The 19,481-nt window shown below is 37.7% G+C and overlaps 1 protein-coding gene across 9 annotated transcripts in view; it reads right to left on the minus strand.

Moving 5' to 3' along the window:
• DROSHA (drosha ribonuclease III) overlaps positions 1-19,481 on the minus strand; it is a 121,122-nt gene that overhangs the window by 64,905 nt on the left and 36,736 nt on the right. For all 9 annotated transcript variants that reach the window (XM_036847162.1, XM_036847170.1, XM_036847167.1 and 6 more), the window contains 4 exons: positions 15,045-15,116; positions 13,373-13,454; positions 12,740-12,814; positions 335-504 (listed from right to left, as the gene is read on the minus strand). In XM_036847162.1, coding sequence (XP_036703057.1) covers positions 335-504; positions 12,740-12,814; positions 13,373-13,454; positions 15,045-15,116 — 399 coding nt within the window. The remainder of the gene's footprint in view (positions 1-334; positions 505-12,739; positions 12,815-13,372; positions 13,455-15,044; positions 15,117-19,481) is intronic.

Here is a 19,481-nt window from a genome sequence, read left to right on the forward strand (position 1 = left end):
TTCATTGGGCCGTTTTTCTATTTTCCTAATTTTCTATAGTGAAGACATATTACTTTTATACTCAGCAAAAAATTAGATCTGAACGTATCTAAAAACTTCAAAATTCTCCATAATAATCAGAATAAATTTACTAAGCAGATGAAATTACTACTAAATATGCCTACATTATATTTTTCTTATTTACTAAATAGTTAAAGGAAAAAATTACTCTAAGAACAAGAAGCAATGAATGTTAAATTTTAAATCTTTAAAAATGTTCTGTTATCGTTTTTGCAAAACTCTCAAACCTGAAACGAAGGTGATTCAGTCTCTGACTGTCAACACCAGCACATACCGTCCCAGGGTTGGTGACAATCATGCCTTTGCATTCTTCTGCATATTTCTGCCACTCAAGTTCTTCCCACTGAAGCATATTGGCAATCTCCTCTTCGGGAACCAGGGCTTTGCTACACCGTAATAAGTAAAGGAGGATCTGGTGCATGGACAGTACTTCCTTTCCTCCATCTTAGGTGACAGTGGAGAGAGAGGGAAAAATAAGACTACTCAGTTAACAGCCAGTCATCCACCCAATAAGGAAAAACAAGACAATGAGAAGAGAGCATTTTTAAAAAGGTAGTACAGAATTTACATCGTTAAACCTTTGTTTAACCAGGTGCTAAATAATAGGAAAGCCATTTGTTTCACTGATGAACGGTGCTCATAAACCATCTCATTTATTAAAATGGCAACAACAGCATTATAAATGATAAAAGGCCCATATGTAAGGTAGGAATATAAAAAAGGTGCCTACCTAAATAAATTTAAAACCACCTAATGTAAAGAACCACAGTTTATATAATATACAGAACCGTGTTATGTTTTAAGTATTTTATCACTCTTTACAGGGTAACAGATGAAAGCTCTTCGACAGTGATGTTACTGATTTAAGGAAATTCTAAGCTTTTATGAGATATTTATGGATGTTTTCAGTAAGCTATTGTTGCATTATGGTCTAATTTTTTGGTGCTAATGTGCTGCACCTGCCATGAGGAATAGAGCTAAAGAGCTTGTACTAATATCATGAAGATCATTATGGAGTTAGTACATGGAAAAAACACCAAGTACTCTGAGACTTACAGAAGCATATATTACCAAGTACAGAGGATAAAAACAACAAAGAACATAATTAAAGTACCTTGGAAAAAATCAATTAATCTGGTACTTGATGAATCAAAGACATTCATCTAATGTGGGCATTAATTTCAGATTCACAGGCTTCTGCCTTCTCTTTGGGCTTAGCTTCTTGACCAGCATGTACAACCACCTTTTCTCTGCCTAGTCCCACCCAAAGGAAGGACAAGAGCCATGAAGGTGTGGAGAACAATAACTACCCTCCCCAGGTCATGAGACATGCTAGGAACAGTAGTATAGGACCAAACACTTCATGGTGAAACAAGGGGACCAAGATGGTGGAGATGGGTAGGAATAAACGAGGGGGTCCTATTTGTGCTAGATAGAAGAGTTCATGGCAGCCAAGGAATCTGGGATACTAGAAAATGGAAGAAGATAAAAGATTTTAATTCAAGTTGCTATGGGCCAAAAACTTAAGCCTACACATCTAAGAGAGAAGACAGTAAGGATCAAAATTTCTTTTTGATCTGTGTCTTTCTAGCTCAGAGGCTGCTCTGGAATTAGATGGCATTGCTGCTACAGGGCCACTATATATGTAGGAATGCATTCATTCATTAATCTAAATATGCATTCATTTATTCAATAATTACCAAGCACCTATCATGTAGCAGGCCTAGGAAACACAGCTGTGTTAAATAGCCAAAACCCCTTATATTCCAGTGGAGGGGAAGATATAATAAAAAACAACTACATAATAATAGACCAGAGATGACTGCTATGAATAAGGATCAAACCGGGCAACTACACATAAAAGGGTGGTCAGGAAAGGCGTCTTTGAAGAGGTGCCATGTGAGCAAAGACTTGAAAGAAGCAGAGGAGCCCCATGCGGCTATCTGGGAGAGGGGTGTCTTGGGTAGAAAACATAGCAAAAGCCCTAAGGTGGAGTGGGATTGATGTGTTCCAGGAACTGCCAAGAGGCCAGCGTGGATGGAGTGAGGAGGAGGAGAGCATGAGGGAGGCAGCAGGGAAGTCAGATCTTGCCAAGCTTTACAGAGCACGGGAAGCGCTCTGGATTTGACTCTCAGACGGGAGCATGTTTTTCACCATCATGTGCCAGGCACCGTGAGTGGTCCCATGTAGCAATTATGGAAAAAAAAAAACACAAACAAAAACACAAGCTCTAGGCCTTCAAGAAGCAAGTTGGCTAATGATGACTAATCACAACTGTTCCTAGAGGAATCTTTGCAGATAACGTTCTGAAAACAGAGCTCTCTTAAAGACACAGAGTCTCTTTAAAAAAATAACTGTCTAAGAAGTAACTAAAGTACAAAATACAATCAACCCATATGAGGACATGTCCCACCTACCCTTCATATTATTGTTCACAGCAGTAAAAATTTTTTATGCCTCATTACAAAACATCTGCCTTAAACCCAGGAGTCACCTTTGATGAACAAACTTCCATGGTTAAGGGCATATTTCTCAGTCTGTCTCAATAGAAATTTTAATCCGCCTGCATGTGACATGTCTTTCTCAATCAATGATGTTCCCCTCTTTGCTATGGAGCCCAGCATAGTCATAATGCCTACCCGTCCATCTGAGCCCATGGTAACCTCTGCTTCTGGGGGGGCCTGAAGTGAGCAGGTAGACAAGAGAACTCTAAAGTCAGAGTAAGTTGACTTACACTTGCATGTGTCCACATACAGAGCAGCAGGGATAAAGAAAACCTAGAGAGCCCCGAGAAGAACTGCCACACTAACGAGATTCTAGGCACCAAGGAAAGAGTAAAATAGGACGTAGATTGTAATCATTATATTTGCTAAGACTACTAAAGAGCACTGTAAGCCTGTAAGGACACATCAGGAGTCTAGGATACTATAAGGAGCAAAGTGTTGTTTTGTTGCAAGGATTAGAAAAAAAATTCAGATTTTATTTGGGGAGGTTGGTGCCTGGTGGAAGGAGAAAAGATATGCAACTCCAGGTACACAAACTGGCGCCAGAATCGCCCCACAAGCAGTTGCAAGTGGCTGACTTCAGGGCACTTCAAATAAAAGTGAAAAGGAGTAGGGGCGCTGAATTTAAAGTGAAAAGAATAAAAAACTCAAAGAGCTAGTGGGAGGGGGTAACACTTAAACCTACAAACCAAGGGCACTGCCCAGTTTAGGAGAAGAATACCTGTGAGAGAAAGAAGGAAAGCCACTGAATGCTTATGAGAACACATCTACCTAGATTAGGTGCCAAGCTGCTGATGAGGGGGGAGAGTTTTATAGCAGCACGGAACTAGAAATAATTTTTAAAAAACATACACACATCAGGTGCAAAATTGGTAATGCTGAAGGAGAAATTGTAAATCCATGTTGAAATCTGCTAAATATTTTAAATAGCAACTAAAATCTAAAAAGATAGATATTTACCAATGTGAAAAAGTAGAAACTCAGGACAGATAAGCTGAGGTGAAATCCTTACGGAAATATAAGGAAAAGTAGACGTGACTAGAAAGTCCTGCAGAGCCCCCGGGGCAAGGGCTGCATCCCTCACACCCAGCCCGGCAAAAAAGACACTCCAGAAATATTTGTGGAATGACTTTCTGAAGCGGATAAATAATGTGGCCACTTGCTCGCAGACTGCCATGAATTTACTAATGTTAATGAATTGGCTCTTTTGGTTTGTCTGCTTCGCTACATGTTTATGTTGGGGATTTATGGAACTATGTCACTCAGGGCTAGGAAGTAATCTTTATCTCGTTGGCTGAGATAAATAGGACATGATATAAATGAGAAATTAGAGTGGGTAAGCTAAGGTTAGCAGGAATTCTGCCAGCACTGGGACTGGTACCATGACAATGGCTCATTATTCGGGAAGAACTGGAGTTTGTGTTTCAGGGAATGAATCTGGACAGTCATTAATGAACTGACAGACTTTATAAACTGTTTCTTAGAGACCCAATTCTCTCGGTTTATATTGCTTGATTATTTATATGGTTATTGTGGGGAGGGGCAATTTGTTAGGGAATTTGTGTTAAGAATACAGCTGGTTAAACGAGTATTTCTCAAGAGTGTAACACTCAATTTTAAGAAATATAAAAATACCTTCCTCTTTCCTTACACTGAGAATAACTATATAACTTCATTACCATGTCTCCTGTATATTCCTACTAAGACACCTTTATATAATCTTAAGTTTTGAAAATTTGTATTAACAACACAGTATTTTCTAAACTTTCCAAATACAAAGTTATATTAAGATGCTATATCAATTAATGTTTTTTCCAAACTACACTTCCCTCCTGGGAATTTTGATATACTCTCCCACCCTCTGGCCCTCTGTCAGCCATACCTAAAGAATTACTTCTCCAAAAATCAATCTGCTAGATAATTGATTTGCAAAATTGATTCAGGATTCTCAAAGCTTTATACTACAGCAATGATATAAACAATGAACAGGCTTTCCCGTTAAGTGCAGCCTTCCTAACTTGAATTATGCCCTGCCCCAGCCCTGACTACAGTCAGGATAAAACCTTAAAGTGGCTCTAGGAGAGCTCATATCAACTATTTGGCTACTAGAGGTAGAGGCAGGGATAGGAAAGAAACAAAAATTTGAGAAAACTCTTAAAATATCAATAAACTGGTTGTTCTGTGATTTGACTTCTGGTAAACTGACCTGCACTGAATAATCCTTGGTTTAAACTATAAACTTAACTTTGGATAAATTTGTATAAAGCAATTGAGACAGCTGTCTTCAAAGCAGGTCAGCTGAGGAACTAGAGAAAAACTGGAATGACTGATAAACTTTCAGTTACATAGTATAATAAACTGATACAAACAAAAAGCAAATGAGAATGAGGGGACCATGTAATACTATATAAAAGCTGCTCATTCTCACAGGAGTTCAAGTAAGATGCAAATAATAATAATGAGATGACTTTTTACCTATCAAATGACTAGTAATATCCACTGTTGGCAGATGTATAGAAAAAAGGTACTGTTAAAAATGTTGGTTAGAACTACCAACTATGTCCTTTCTAGAGAAAACTTGGCCAACTCTTTCCAAATTTAAAATGTGTATACTGTCTTAACAAATAATTTCACTTCTAGAACCCCACCTTGTAGAAACACTCACACAAATGCAAAAGGATAGATACACAAGACTGTTCCTGAAGTATTTATATGTAATGGAGGAAAAATAGAGACCTCCAAAATACTCATGACTAGAGGAACTGTCAAAAAAGTTAACGTCCATTCATACTATGGAATGCCATGCAGGTGTTAAAGATTGAGGCAATGTATTTATATAGAGGATGTCCGAAACAGTTGAGTAAAAGGTCAAGTTGTGTAACATATTTAGTGTTATCCCACTTAAAGAAAAAAGCATAATTCTCTCTGTACAGGTTAAAACAAATACAAATCAAAACATTTATAACACCTATTCATTTTCACATGTCTAGAAGGGGGTGTTCACTTTTTTACTTCATACACTTTTGTACTGTTTGTGCGCACACACACACACACATACACACACACAGAGTTGACATAATTAAGGGCAAGGTAACACTTCAATTCTGTGAAGAAAGAATGGTCTTTTCAAAAAATGGTGCTGGGTCAACTGGATGTCATACTGAAAATAATGAATATTGACCCATATCTCATACCATTTGTAAAAACAAATTTGAGACAGATTATAGACCTAAATTTGTAGAAAATATAGAAGAGAATCTTGATGACCTTGGGGTAGGCAAACTTTTCACAAATAAGATACAAAAAGCTCCAAGCAAAAAGGGTAAATATGTAAATTGGACTACATTAAAATAAAGAATTTCTGTTCACCAAAAATCACCATTAAGATGGTGAAAAAGCAATCACAGAGAAGGTACTGGCAATATATATATCTGACAACTCACATAGAGTATATATAAAAAATACCTACAAGTAAATGAGAAAAAGGCAGACAAAACCCAACAGAAAAATGAGCTAAAGACTTGAACAGGCACTTCAAAAGACAACATCCAAATGGTCAATGTATGAAATGGTGCTCCATTTCATTAGTCATTAGGGAAATGAAAATTAAAACCATAATGTGATACCTCTGAATACTCATCAGAATGGCTAACTTGAAAAAGAAAGAAAAATGCCAAGTGTTGATGCAAATGTGGAATAACTTGAACTCTCATATACAGTGCAGGTGGGATGGTAAAATGGTACAATCACTTTGGAAAACTGTAAGTATCTACAAAGCTTAATATAAACACATCCAGAATTTCTGCTCCTAGGTATATATCCGCTATAGAAAAGCATAAATATATGCTCACCAAAAGGCATGTACAAGTGTTTGGTGAACACGTGTATGCTATCTGAAAGAGTCAAAAACTGAAAACATGCAAATGTCCATTAATCACAGACAGGTTAAATACATTTTAGTTTAGTCATACCATATAATACTATACAGCAATGAGAATGAACCAACTACAGTTAACTGTAACAACAGGTATTTCAAAAACATAATACAGAAGAAAACAGAAACAAAAAAGAATATACAATTCTAGTTTTTATAATTCAAAAACAGGTAAAACTAATACATGGTATTTTCAAGCCAGAATAGAGGCTACCTTGAGGGGCTGGGTAGTGACTGGAAAGGGGCTCTTGGATGCTGGTATCTTGAGCTGGGTGCTGAGTACACAGTCATATTCACTTTGTGAAAATTCATTGAGTCTTACATGTATGATACGTGCACTTTTCAGTATTTGTGTTCTACTTCAATCAAAGGTTTACTTTTTAAAAATGAGAGACAATACCAAAGAATGTTTGAAAAACACATTCACTCTTATTAGTAACAAAATACATGAGTATTTTACTAAGACACTATTATGACCAATTAAATAAAGTCAGTAAACAAGTATCTACTGATCCCCTGCTATGCACCACTTAGTAGTATGTTAGTAGTGATACAAGACAGACTGTTTACTCCTTAGCCTCATAGAGCTACAGTTGGAACGGACAGAAGGAGGGAGGGAGGGAGGGAGGGAGGAAGGAAGGAAAGTCCAAAACGTGAAGAAGACTAATAATGCATTTTTCATGGCAGCATAAACTGATATGATTCTTTTGACAAGAAATTTGGTTTGTGTTCCTCTCTCCCTCATTTCTGGAGCAGGGGCTGAGACCCCGCCACATCTCCTGTGCTCTGCATCCACGCCTCTTTTGGACCTTAAAGGTCGATTGATGCAAAAAAAAAAAACAAAAAAAAAACATGGTACTACATATCATGATCTTTAAAAATATCTGCCTGCTTGATGAATTATTAAAAATTAGGATGCAAAACATTTATCAGTATGATGACCACTATGCAAAAAAGTTATGAACAGAAAAAAATGAAAATATACATCAAAATGTATTTTCCTTTTGAACTTATCATTTTCTAAAGATTTTTAGTGAAGTCATATTGTGAAAAATGAATCAACCATAATTTGCCATCCAATATCAAAATGCATTTTATACATTAGACATTTTTCTATATCCTTCAGGGTTTTGCTTTTTTTTAAAAAAATAAATTTATTTGTGTATTTATTTTTGGCTGCGTTGGGTCTTCATTGCTGCGCACGGGCTTTCTCTAGTTGCAGCGAGAGGGGGCTATTCGTCGTTGCAGTGCGCGGGCTTCTCACTGCGGTGGTTTCTCTTGTTGCGGAGCACGGCTTGTGGGCTCCAGAGCGCAGGCGGATTCTTAACCACTGCGCCACCAGGGAAGCCCAAAACTTATTATTAAATTAAATTAAAACTTATTATTACTGAAAACAGCTCATTTATAGTCATGCACTAACTGGGAGAATCTTCATTGTGTAGGCAAAGTCATAAATATTTTTACCAATTGTATGACTTTTATACTAACAGCTGTGTTCTGAAATCAGTTAACTCCATATTACATTCATTGGTACAGAAAAGTTACTGTTGTTCATAGTGACTTTTGTCTTTTGAAATGCATATTCTATTTTAAATTTGAACTGTTCTGCCTAATTAAAAACAGTCTACAATATTGTGTGCTCCTTCATGTATATGTAAATGTATTCATTAATGTGTATTACGTACATATGTATAATATTGACGTGTATATAACTGGTTGAAAATAAAAGTGTTAAATATGTTTCCTTTCAGAATCAAGCTTCCATGTATTTCCTTATCAGTCTCAGCAGCTTTTAAAGAGTTTCTACTAAGAGCGGCAAAATATAACAAACTACAAATGTTTGGAGATGATCTGAGAACTGATAAGAAGATAATTCTAGTTGAAGTAAGGACAGCTTTTGAAATTCTGCTGTAACTATTGAGTAAACAATTGTAAGATATATTTTATGTGATAATGACATTAACTCTCTCCATAGTGTTAGTACTGGTAAAATATAACATAAAGGCTTTGTATAATAGAAGAAACCTAGTTTCTTGCAGTAAACTTGGATAAAGTAGCTATAGGTTAATGAACTTTAAAAATTTAATGGCCTAAGTATAGAAAGGCAAAAAATATTTGGAAAATGACGTCTTAGTAAAAATATTATAACTTGTAGTGACCCTAAGAAGTTTGCTCCAAAATCCCATTGATGCATTTTACTATTTAGGATATCAGCTATTTGATGTCTCCCTTAATTTCTACAAAAGTTCTGGTTACAGTACATTGAATAGATAACATTTTTCCTGTTTTGGTAGATATAAATCTGAAAATAAATTTACATGGGAATAAAACTGAGCTAATGTTTATCCTTTGTTTTTGGTAGGATTTACCTAACCAGTTTCATCAAGATTCTCATACTTTACATGAAGTTCTGAGGTGAGTTTCAGTGACGTTTTCTAAAACTCCAAATTAAATGGCAGGTGGTTTAAATTTCAACCTTGCTTGCTATCTTTTGTTATTTTAGGAAGTATGTGCAGATTGGTCGATGTCCTCTAATATTTATAATCTCTGACAGTCTCAGTGGAGATAATAATCAAAGGTTACTGTTTCCCAAAGAAATTCAGGAAGAGTGTGCTATATCAAATAGAACAGAAATAGAATGAAATTTCTGCTTAAAATTTTATATACATACTGTATTTTTTAATTAATCACGTAACTACTATCTTTCTTTATAAAACTCTGACAGTTTCAACCCTGTGGCACCAACAATTATGATGAAGTTTCTTAATCGAATAGTGACAGAAGCTAATAAGGTTAAGTCTTTTAAGAACTGATTAATTTGAATCTTACATTGTAATTATAGAAAGCCAAACTTAAGTAGTATTATATAAACTTGAGGAGTTAGAGACACAAACTATTTCAGTTTTTAAAATTAAAAAAATTTAATTACTCATAAAGCATGTCATTTTAGAAAATGTAGGAAATACTGATTTTAAAAATCCTTAACCTTTTTCTAGTTTTAAACTTAATTTTCTTTTTCACACTGAGGTAAATTTCCCTTTGCTTGGCTTAGTATTCTAAATTGTATCTGTTATCAAGAAACTGTTTTCTGGTATCTAGGTCCATTAGTCAGCAACATTCCAACTCTACTTTTGTCCTGTTGTCACTTTTTAAAGATTTAATATTTTTTTTTATTTTGATAAAAAAACATATCATAAAATTTACCATCTTAACCATTTTTTTTCAGCTTTATTGAGATATAACTGACATGTAACATCATGTAAGTTTAAGGGGTGTGACACATTGATTTGATAAACTTATGTAATGAAAAATGATTACCACCATAGTGTTATCTAACACCTCCATCATGTCATGTAATTACCATTTCTTTTTTGTGATGAGAACATTTAAGATTTTTTTCTCTTAGCAACTTTCAAATATGTAATACAGTATTATTAGCTGTATTATGTATTTGAAATACCTTAACCATTTTTAACCATCCAGTTCAATAGTGTAAAGTATACTAACATTGTTCTGAAATAGCTGTTACTTTTTTTTTTTTATTTGGTTGTGCCGGGTCTTAGTTGCGGCATGCATGTGGGATCTAGTTCCCTGACCAGGGATCGAACCCGGGCCCCCTGCGTTGGGAGCACAGAGTCTTATCCACTGCGCCACCAGGGAAGTCCCTGAAATAGCTGTTACTTTCATTAATTAATTAATTAATTAATTAATTAATTCTGCATTAGGTCTTCGTTGCTGCATGGTGGTTTTCTCTAGTTGTGGCCAGCAGGGGCTACTCTTCGTTGTGGTGCATGGGCCTCTCATTGTGGTGGCCTCTCCCGTTGCAGAGCATGGGCTCCAGGCGCGCGGGCTCAGTAGTTGTGGCTCGTGGGCTCTAGAGCACAGGCTCAGTAGTTGTGGCACACGGGCTTAGTTGCTCCGCGGCATGTGGGATCTTCCCAGACCAGGGATCGAACCCGTGTCCCCTGCATTGGCAGGCGGATTCTTAACCACTGCGCCACCAGGGAAGTCCCGGGTTTTTTTTAATAAGTGTATTTTCAAAAGGAAGTCTAATGAAAAAGTAAATCCTGTTTAAAAATAAGTCAATAGACCTTTCCCTTCTTGACAACCTAAGTGTTATCCCTATACAGTTACAAGAAACATTTTGTGAGAGTTGAAATCCCACAAAGTAAATATCTGACATAAGATTCTTCTTTAAGATGATTTTAAAAATGTCCACTTTCTCTTAGAGGTTTGTTTGGCCATAAAATGCCTAGAGGCAGACAGACACAGAAAGGAAAGGCTTTTCAACAAACTCACTCTAACACCATTTTCTAATAAGTTTACTGCTAAAGCTCCATTATAAAATCGTAGATGCATTCACTTGAAAAGAAGAAAAGGACCTCAGGACTTCCCTGGTGGTCCAGCAGTTAAGAATCCGCCTTCCAATGCAGAGAATGTGGGTTCAATCCCTGGTCGGGGAACTAAGATCCTACATGCCTCAGGGCAACTAAGCCTGTACGCCACAACTACTGAGCCCTCGCGTTCTACAGCCCATGTGTCACAACTAGAGAGAATCCCGTGTGCCGCAACAAAGAGCCGGCAGGCTGAACTAAGACCCGATGCAGCCAAACCAATAAATAAAAATAAATAAATATTTAAAAAATACAAAGGACCTCTCAATGAAATAAAACCAGATGTACAAAAGAGAAAATCTTTTGAATGCATTTTCCAAACAAAATGAACATTAACAATACTAAAAATATGATTAACACCATGCTAAAATAAAAATAAGCCATTGTGACTGAGTGGACTGAGGAAAGGGTACCATGGACAAAATCTGGAGGAAAAGCTAAACTGGAATGTAAAGACAAGAAACAAAAGCCACAAAGGACGAATCAGAGAGCCAGAAGGCAAGTAAGGAGAGCGCAGCAGGCAGACCAGAACAAGAGCCCAGGTACCACGTTAGGGAGGAGACTCAAGTGAAGCGTGTCCACTGGTTTTGGTCTTCTGGAGGCTGGCTCTGGCATCAGCAGCTGCAGCGGGGTGGGGACAAGGTAAGAGGCAGGTGGGGCACCAAAGCAAGGCCAGGCTGTGAACGGCCCAGAATCTGACAGGCTCAAGGGATGGTTCTGAGGCATGAGGGAGGCAAGGGCTCCTGCCCCCAGGAGGACAAGGGGCACGAGGAGGAGAGCATGAGCATGAGGCTGAACTTCTGAAGCTGCTGATATGTAAACGTGGGCAGAAAGCTTACATGCTGAAAAGCTCCCCAGCTGAAATTATAAACCACAGTTTTATCGCAGCGGCCATTTTTTTCCCTCCCCTATCAATGAGTGGCCCAAACATCAGAGAAGAAAAGGCAAATGGTTGAACTGACATTTCCATGGAAGGTGGTGGTTAGCACAAGGGGCTGAGGTCACTAGAGCTGAGAGACAGAAGTCAGAGGACAGGACTTAAGAAAGCAAGGAAAGGTGGGGGCACACAAGGAGAAAAAAGAAGAGTCAAGCAGAAGCAAAGGGAATAAGGGAACGAGAGGTGGAAGTATAGATGGATGTCACCAGAAAGTGAGATACGGGAATGAGATTCCAGGGATGAATTCATTCAGGATGGTGAAGACTTTACAAACAAAAAGGCATCCAAACATTTCATTAAAAACCCAACCATTTTAAAAAACACTAAATACAATGCCATAGCTCACAGCTAGCCTCTTGACAAAAGTTTTAAAATAGTTAAAATATTGCTTTAAAAACATAAAAGTCATATATTTACTTATATATCTTTAATTTCATGAGAGAATAAATTATTGTTTTTTTCACTATAAAATGAATAAAAGTATATGTCAAAAAAGAAAAAAAAACCCTATAATACCACTATCTTACTACAACTATTACTGCAGTAATTTTTAGCATAGTTATAATCATATTGTTTATAAAATTTTATAATTGTTTTCTAATTAACTATATGTATTTTTTTAAGCCACATGCATTTTTCCATATTAATTTTAATACTTGCATGATATTTTATCAAGTAGACCCTCAAAATTTATAAATCAATTTTCCCATTGCTCATCTAACTTGGGGCTACCATAAATTATGCAGGGGTACAAATCAACATGTATAATTTTACATTTTCATGCCTGACCTGAGAAGTAGATATTAAGTGTCTGAGGTGGGAAAGTTGTCCCTGAAGACTGAAAGGAGAATGGCAGGCTTATTTTCAGATGCACTATCTCACTGGGTCACTGACAAGTCAAAAGATTTACCTGGAAGAAATCTTACAAAACGTGGCATGAAATGAAATCTTGGGCAGCAGGGAGGACTGTCTTCAAACAAAGGACCTAAAGCAAACAAGTGAAAAGGAAAGAAAAAATAAATAAAACCACCTTAGGAAACAAACATTGCAACTTAACTCCTAAGATTTATAATAACTACAAAAAAATACCACCAGAAGTAGGGACATAAGAAAACCGCCCCTTTCTCCTCAATAGCTAAATCAATCATGTGGTAACTGCCACAAACATCCCATGAAGACTGCAGGGAGGGGACCACCCAAAAAGGAGAATGAATGCCCCAAGGTTATATACAGTATATGGTATATATGGTAAAACTAGTTTTAGAAATTTAAAGATATAAAGATTTTTGTTATAAATGAACTACTGGATGATATAATATGCTTGTGTTTTCATTCCGTTCCATTTTAACCAATACAACTGGGACTATAACACCTTATTCATGTCAAATGATAACATGCATTCCTATGAATAATAAACTTTTCCCTGGGTATTTCAAAAGTACGAGGAATTTCAACTACGTCCCCCCACTGTTATAAGAGTTTTCACACATACCACAACGTTCTTTGACAAGCACTACACTTTTCTTTAAATCCTATTATTTACCTTTAAGATTCCAGTCATACAATTCCAAAATATCTCTGAATAGAAATAATGAAAAGAGTTCAAGTCCTTTCACACAAAAATTCTGAAAAATAAACCAAAATCAAATTACTGTAGTACTGCAAACATATATTAACAAGGTTCAGCTTGTCCTACTCAAGTGTTTAAAAAAGTGTCTATTGCAACTGTACTAAAACAAGGTAATTTCCTAGTTTGGCCACCATCCTATAATAGCTCATTGGCTTGAAACATTAATGAAGTAGGCGATAATGTCATTAGAATTCCTAAGAAAATGTGAACTTGGCCCTTCTCAATGTACAAATAAAATGATGTGAAATTTAAAAATCAGTCTCCTTTATGTCATATTTTTCTAACCCAGTTATAAAATATATCAGAATCTCCTAGGGACTTTCTGTTAATTCAAATCACACACTGGGAGGCCAGCTCTGAGATGCTTGTCCCTAGCACCTCCCCCGCTCCACCCCTGCTCACCCTCCACCCCTCAAATACACCCAGAATCACTACTACAAAGTTACCATAAACAAAGGTCTCTGTGCCAAAAAAGTTCCAATTCTTAATGAAGGCAAATAAAGGACTAAGAAAAACTACAGAACTTTGTACCAAAATTTCTGCTGTAAACAAGCTTAACAGATGATATATTTGCAAGTGAGACTTGTCTCATAATTCTTCCTCCTACTTGTTTTGCTCGGGGTTCATAAATCACCCTGCGTGAGATCATGCCAGAAGTCATAAACTTTTACAATAGCAAATGAAGGCTTATGACCTTAAAAATCAAAAGGAAGCAAAAAAGCCCTTCCAAGCTGAAGAATGAAGGGGCGGCCCTTTCTCTTCAATTCTTTTTGAAAGACAGGTGGAATTAACAGGACTTGCCCAGAATGAAATAGGTGCAAACTAAGCACGCCTGTCATGCTCATCAATCCCCCTGGGTGCTCCACTGCCCTCGACAGAGCCTCACGTTAAACAAGGTTTGCAAGAGGAGCCAGGGGCTCAGGAAATCGACCCCGACTCCAACACAATGTTAAGTGCACAGGCTTGTTTGCTGTCTAGTTGTTATTTCTTAGTGTGATTTGTTGACACCACTAAATTCAAGATCAGGCAATGAATCATTCTGAGATTCACATTTATCTTGCTTTGGAATTTTAAACCTCTTGCATATATTTAGATAAATCTGCTGCTGAGCATACGTAGTGAAAAACAATTAGAATTAGGAAAAATATGTAAATATATGGGAAGAAAAATGAACCAAGCATTGATCTTGTCACTGGAGATAATGAATAAGATTATTCCAACAGCTATCAGATTCAGTTTCACTTTTGTAATTTCCTCTTTGATAACGACCAGTAACCAAAAGCTGTCCCCTGTCCAAAACAAACTAGAAACAGATGTAAAGTTACTATCAGTAGCTGCAACACAAGGAGAAATGGGTTCAAAAACAGGTCAGTAAGTTGGAAAACAACCCGAATTTTAACCTCATTCCTAAAGCTACATCTGACTACAGCTACATCTGACTGGTCCTTTCAACAGTGAACACAATACTTTAAGGGTATGCTTATGGCAAAAAGCCAGACCTGGCCAAGTTCAATGCTTTAAAGATATGTGTGAAATAAACAAAAGAGCAAGCTGCATCAAGCTGTTAAATAATCTTTTCCCTTACCTCAGGCATCATCTCCTCAATGAAGTGAATCGTGTAGTCTATGTTGAATCTAATTACTTTACACAGTGGAATCTGCAATAATAAGAAGGAGAAGTTCAGTTTCAAAATACCTTCCTGCGCTCACACTGTACATGTGTTTGCTACCTAACCCAGAAGGCCATGAACCAAATGAGAAAGCTTCACCTTACTCTAAGCTGCTAACAATACTGCACATGAAACTTGACCACAACTGCTGAATTTTAATGGCAAGAACCCAGCTGGCCCAGTCTCTACAGGAAACCTGAATAACGTTGGTGCTTAATTAACTGTATTAGCAGCAGCAACACAAACATGACAAGAACTCATTAAAACCAAATATATTGCCTCTAAAGAATTAATAAAACCACAAATAAATACTTCTTTTTCTCAGGTTTTAAAAATCTTTCAGAATCTTCAGCTCTTCAGGCAGAGCAGGGAGAGCAGGCTGACAATTCATCAGTTATAGATTCGTAAGTCATTGTCGTAGACACAACTCATGCTGCCTCTCTGGCTCTGGAGCAAAAGCAATCATGGTAATAAAAATAACAATAGCCACCACTTATTGAGCTAGGCACTGTTCTACCGCTTCACATACTGTCACTCACGTAACCAGCCCTGTGAGACAGGTACAACTACTCTCCCCAGGGTACAGTGGAGGAAACGAAGGCAGAGTTGTCAGATACTTTGCCGAAGGAAGCAGGTAGCTGGTGCATTAGAAATTCTTGCTCTAGACCCCAGCTCTGAGCCACTTGGGTATCCACCTCTCATTTCCTGTTCTAATACTCAGGGTATGTGTGAAAATGAAGGAAAGCTCAGATGAAATAAATCCACATCTGTCTTGCTTTACCAATGTATCATGAGACACTAGCCTAGTGCCTAGATTTAATAGGTTTTCTTTAAGTATATTGTTGAATGAATGAAGGACTGAGAAAGGAAGGGTGTGAGGTTAATGCAGTGGCTTGGCTGACTAGCTGGGGAAAATAATAGACTCAGAAGCCCAAGAGATGTGTTAAGTGGGCTTTTCTGGCCCCTTGATCTGTCCATAAGACGACTTTATAGAAAGGTAATCGTTTTTACAAACCACAGCATCAGAAAGAAACAAATTCTAATGCCACCAGCAAAAGGAATGGTAAGAAAAGCAAATAGTCCTATAATGCCATCTACTGGAAATATTTTTCTCAGAAATGAAGTTTAGCTCTTAGGTGCTTTCTTTTTTTTTTCTTTTTTTTTTTGTTTTAGGATGGTGGCTAATTTGAGTGAAATTCATAATTAACATTAATAAGAGATCTACTTTCAGCCTTCTCATGGTAATAAGTTCTAAACCAGATGAAGTGACATGCTAAGGCCACTATCATTTTTTAGGTCTTCTTTCTTCCTACAATCATTTAAAAATATTTGAGAGCTACAAATTTGTGCAATTATTCATATTTTTAAAATACTTTGCTAACAACTGTTAGATTCATAGTTACTCTAAAATATGCCACAGACCTTACCTTTTAAAAAGGTAGGGATCTCGAATAGCCAAAGCAATCTTGAGAAAGAAAAACAGAGCTGCAGAAATCAGGCTCCCTGACCTCAGACTATACTAAAAAGCTACAATAATCAAGACAGTATGGTACTGGACAAAAACAGAAATACAGAATTCTATTCTGTTCAAAGGAACAGAATAGAAAGCCCAGAGATAAACCCACGCACATATGCTCACCTTATCTTTGACAAAGGAGGCAAGAATATACAATGGAGAGGGCTTCCCTGGTGGCGCAGTGGTTAAGAATCTGCCTGCCAATGCAGGGGACACGGGTTCGAGGCCTGGTCTGGGAAGATCCCACATGCCGCGGAGCAACTAAGCCCGTGTGCCACAACTACTGAGCCCGTGCTCTAGGGCCCATGAGCCACAACTACTGAGCCCGCGTGTCACAACTACTGAAGCCCGCGCGCCTGGAGCCCATGCTCTGCAACGGGAGAGGCCACCACAATGAGAGGCCCATGTACCTCAACGAAGAGTAGCCCCTGCTGGCAGCAACTAGAGAAAGCCCCCATACAGCAACGAAGACCCAACGCAACATTAATTAATTAATTTAGGGCCCGCGAGCCACAACTACTGAGTCCGTGTGCCATAACTACTAAAGCCCATATGACCTAGAGCCCATGCTCCGCAACAAGAGAAGCCACCGCGATGAGAAGCCTGCACGTCACAATGAAGAGTGGCCCCCGCTTGCCACATTTGCAGCAACTAGAGAAAGCCTGCACACAGCAACGAAGACCCAACGCAGCCAAAAATAAATAAATAAATTTATTTTAAAAAAAAGAATATACAATGGAGAAAAGACAGTCTCTTCAATAAGTGGTGCTGGGAAGACTGGACAGCTACATGTAAAAGAATGAAATTAGAACGCTTCCTAACACCATACACAAAAATAAACTCAAAATGGATTAAAGACCTAAATGTAAGGCCAGACACTATAAAACTCTCAGAGGAAAACAAAGGCAGAACTCTCATGACATAAATCACAGCAAGATCCTTTCTGACCCACCTCCTAGAGTAATGGAAATAAAAACAAAAATAAACAAATGGGACCTAATGAAACTTAAAAGCTTTTGCACAGCAAAGGAAAACATAAACAAGAAGAAAAGACAACCCTCAGAATGGGAGAAAATATTTGCAAACGGAGCAACTGACAAAGGATTAATCTCCAAAATATACAAGCACCTCATGCAGCTCAATATCCAAAAAACAAACAACCCAATCCAAAAAGAGGCAGAAGACCTAAATAGACATTTCTCCAAAGAAGACATACAGATTGCCAACAAACACATAAAAAGATGCTCAACGTCACTAATCATTAGAGAAATGCAAATCAAAACCACAATGAGGTATCACCTCACACGGGTCAGAATGGCCATCATCAAAAAATCTACAAACAATAAATGCTGGAGAGGGTGTGGAGAAAAGGGAACCCTCTTGCACTGTTGGTGGGAATGTAAATTGATACAGCCACTATGGAGAACACTATGGAGGTTCCTTAAAAAACTGAAAATAGAACTACCATATGACCCAGCAATCCCACTACTAGGCATATACCCTGAGAAAACCATAATTCAAAGAGTCATGTACCACAATGTTCACTGCAGCACTATTTACAATAGCCAGGACATGGAAGCAACCTAAGTGTCCATCGACAGATGAATGGTTAAAGAAGATGTGGCACATATATACAATGGAATATTACTCAGCCATAAAAAGGAACAAAATTGAGTTATTTGTAGTGAGGTGGATGGACCTGGAGTCTGTCATACAGAGTGAAGTAAGTCAGAAAGAGAAAAAGAAACACCATATGCTAACGCATATATATGGAATCTAAAAAAATGGTACTGGTGAACCTAGTGGCAGGGCAGGAATAAAGATGCAGACATAGAAAATGGACTTGAGGACACGGAGGGGAAGCAGAAGCTGGGACGAAGTGAGAGAGTAGCACTGACATATATACACTACCAAATGTAAAATAGATAGCTAGTGGGAAGCAGCCACATAGCACAGGGAGATCAGCTAGGTGCTTTGTGATGACCTAGAGGGGTGGGATAGGGAGGGTGGGAGGGAGGCTCAAGAGGGAAGGGATATGGGGATATATGTATGCATATAGCTGATTCACTTTGTTGTACAGTGGAAACTAACACAATATTGTAAAGTAATTATACTCCAATAAAGATGTAAAAAATAAAAATAAAAAGGTAGGGATCTAAAAGAGAAAAAAAGGCATGTAAACAAGCATAAGCAGAATATGATACAGTGTAACTTATAAGTGCATTTAAAAAACAAATAAGCAAACAAAATAGTATAAAGTACAAAAGAACCAAAGAGGAGGTAACATTTGAGTTGAGTCTTCAAAGATGGGAAGGGATTTTCCAGGTCATCCCGAGAATTAACTGGGGAAGAACAGGTGTTTAGTTTCTAGCAAGACAGAGAAAAGGGAGCTGGGGGAAGGACAGGTCATTTAGCTCTTCAGAAGTGAAATGCATGGAGACAGAGACATAAGAAAATTCTAGAAAGGAAAGTATGCACTATATTATGCAGATCCTAAAAACCATGTTAAGAATTCAGAGCTATCCTTACGGCAACAAGAAGTCATTCAAGTAGTTTAAGTGAAAGACTATCACAGTTTACATGGATGGGTTGCTATGTAAACAGGGTGGGAATGGCTTGTAGGGGAACAAGGCAAGAGACCAGAAGACCAGAATGGAGTCTAACGAAACAGTTCAGAAGCCAAATGAGGAAAAGATCAAAAAGGAGGGAGAAGAATTTAAACACAGGAGATGTGACTGAAATATACAGTGACTGTTCTGATGTGGAAGTGAAAGAGGAGAAAGAATAGAGGATAATTTCTAGGTTTCTGGCCTAAGGGACCAGATAGCTCACGATGG

Source organism: Balaenoptera musculus, chromosome 3 (genome assembly GCF_009873245.2).
Source record: "Balaenoptera musculus isolate JJ_BM4_2016_0621 chromosome 3, mBalMus1.pri.v3, whole genome shotgun sequence".
Classification (NCBI taxonomy): domain Eukaryota; kingdom Metazoa; phylum Chordata; class Mammalia; order Artiodactyla; family Balaenopteridae; genus Balaenoptera; species Balaenoptera musculus.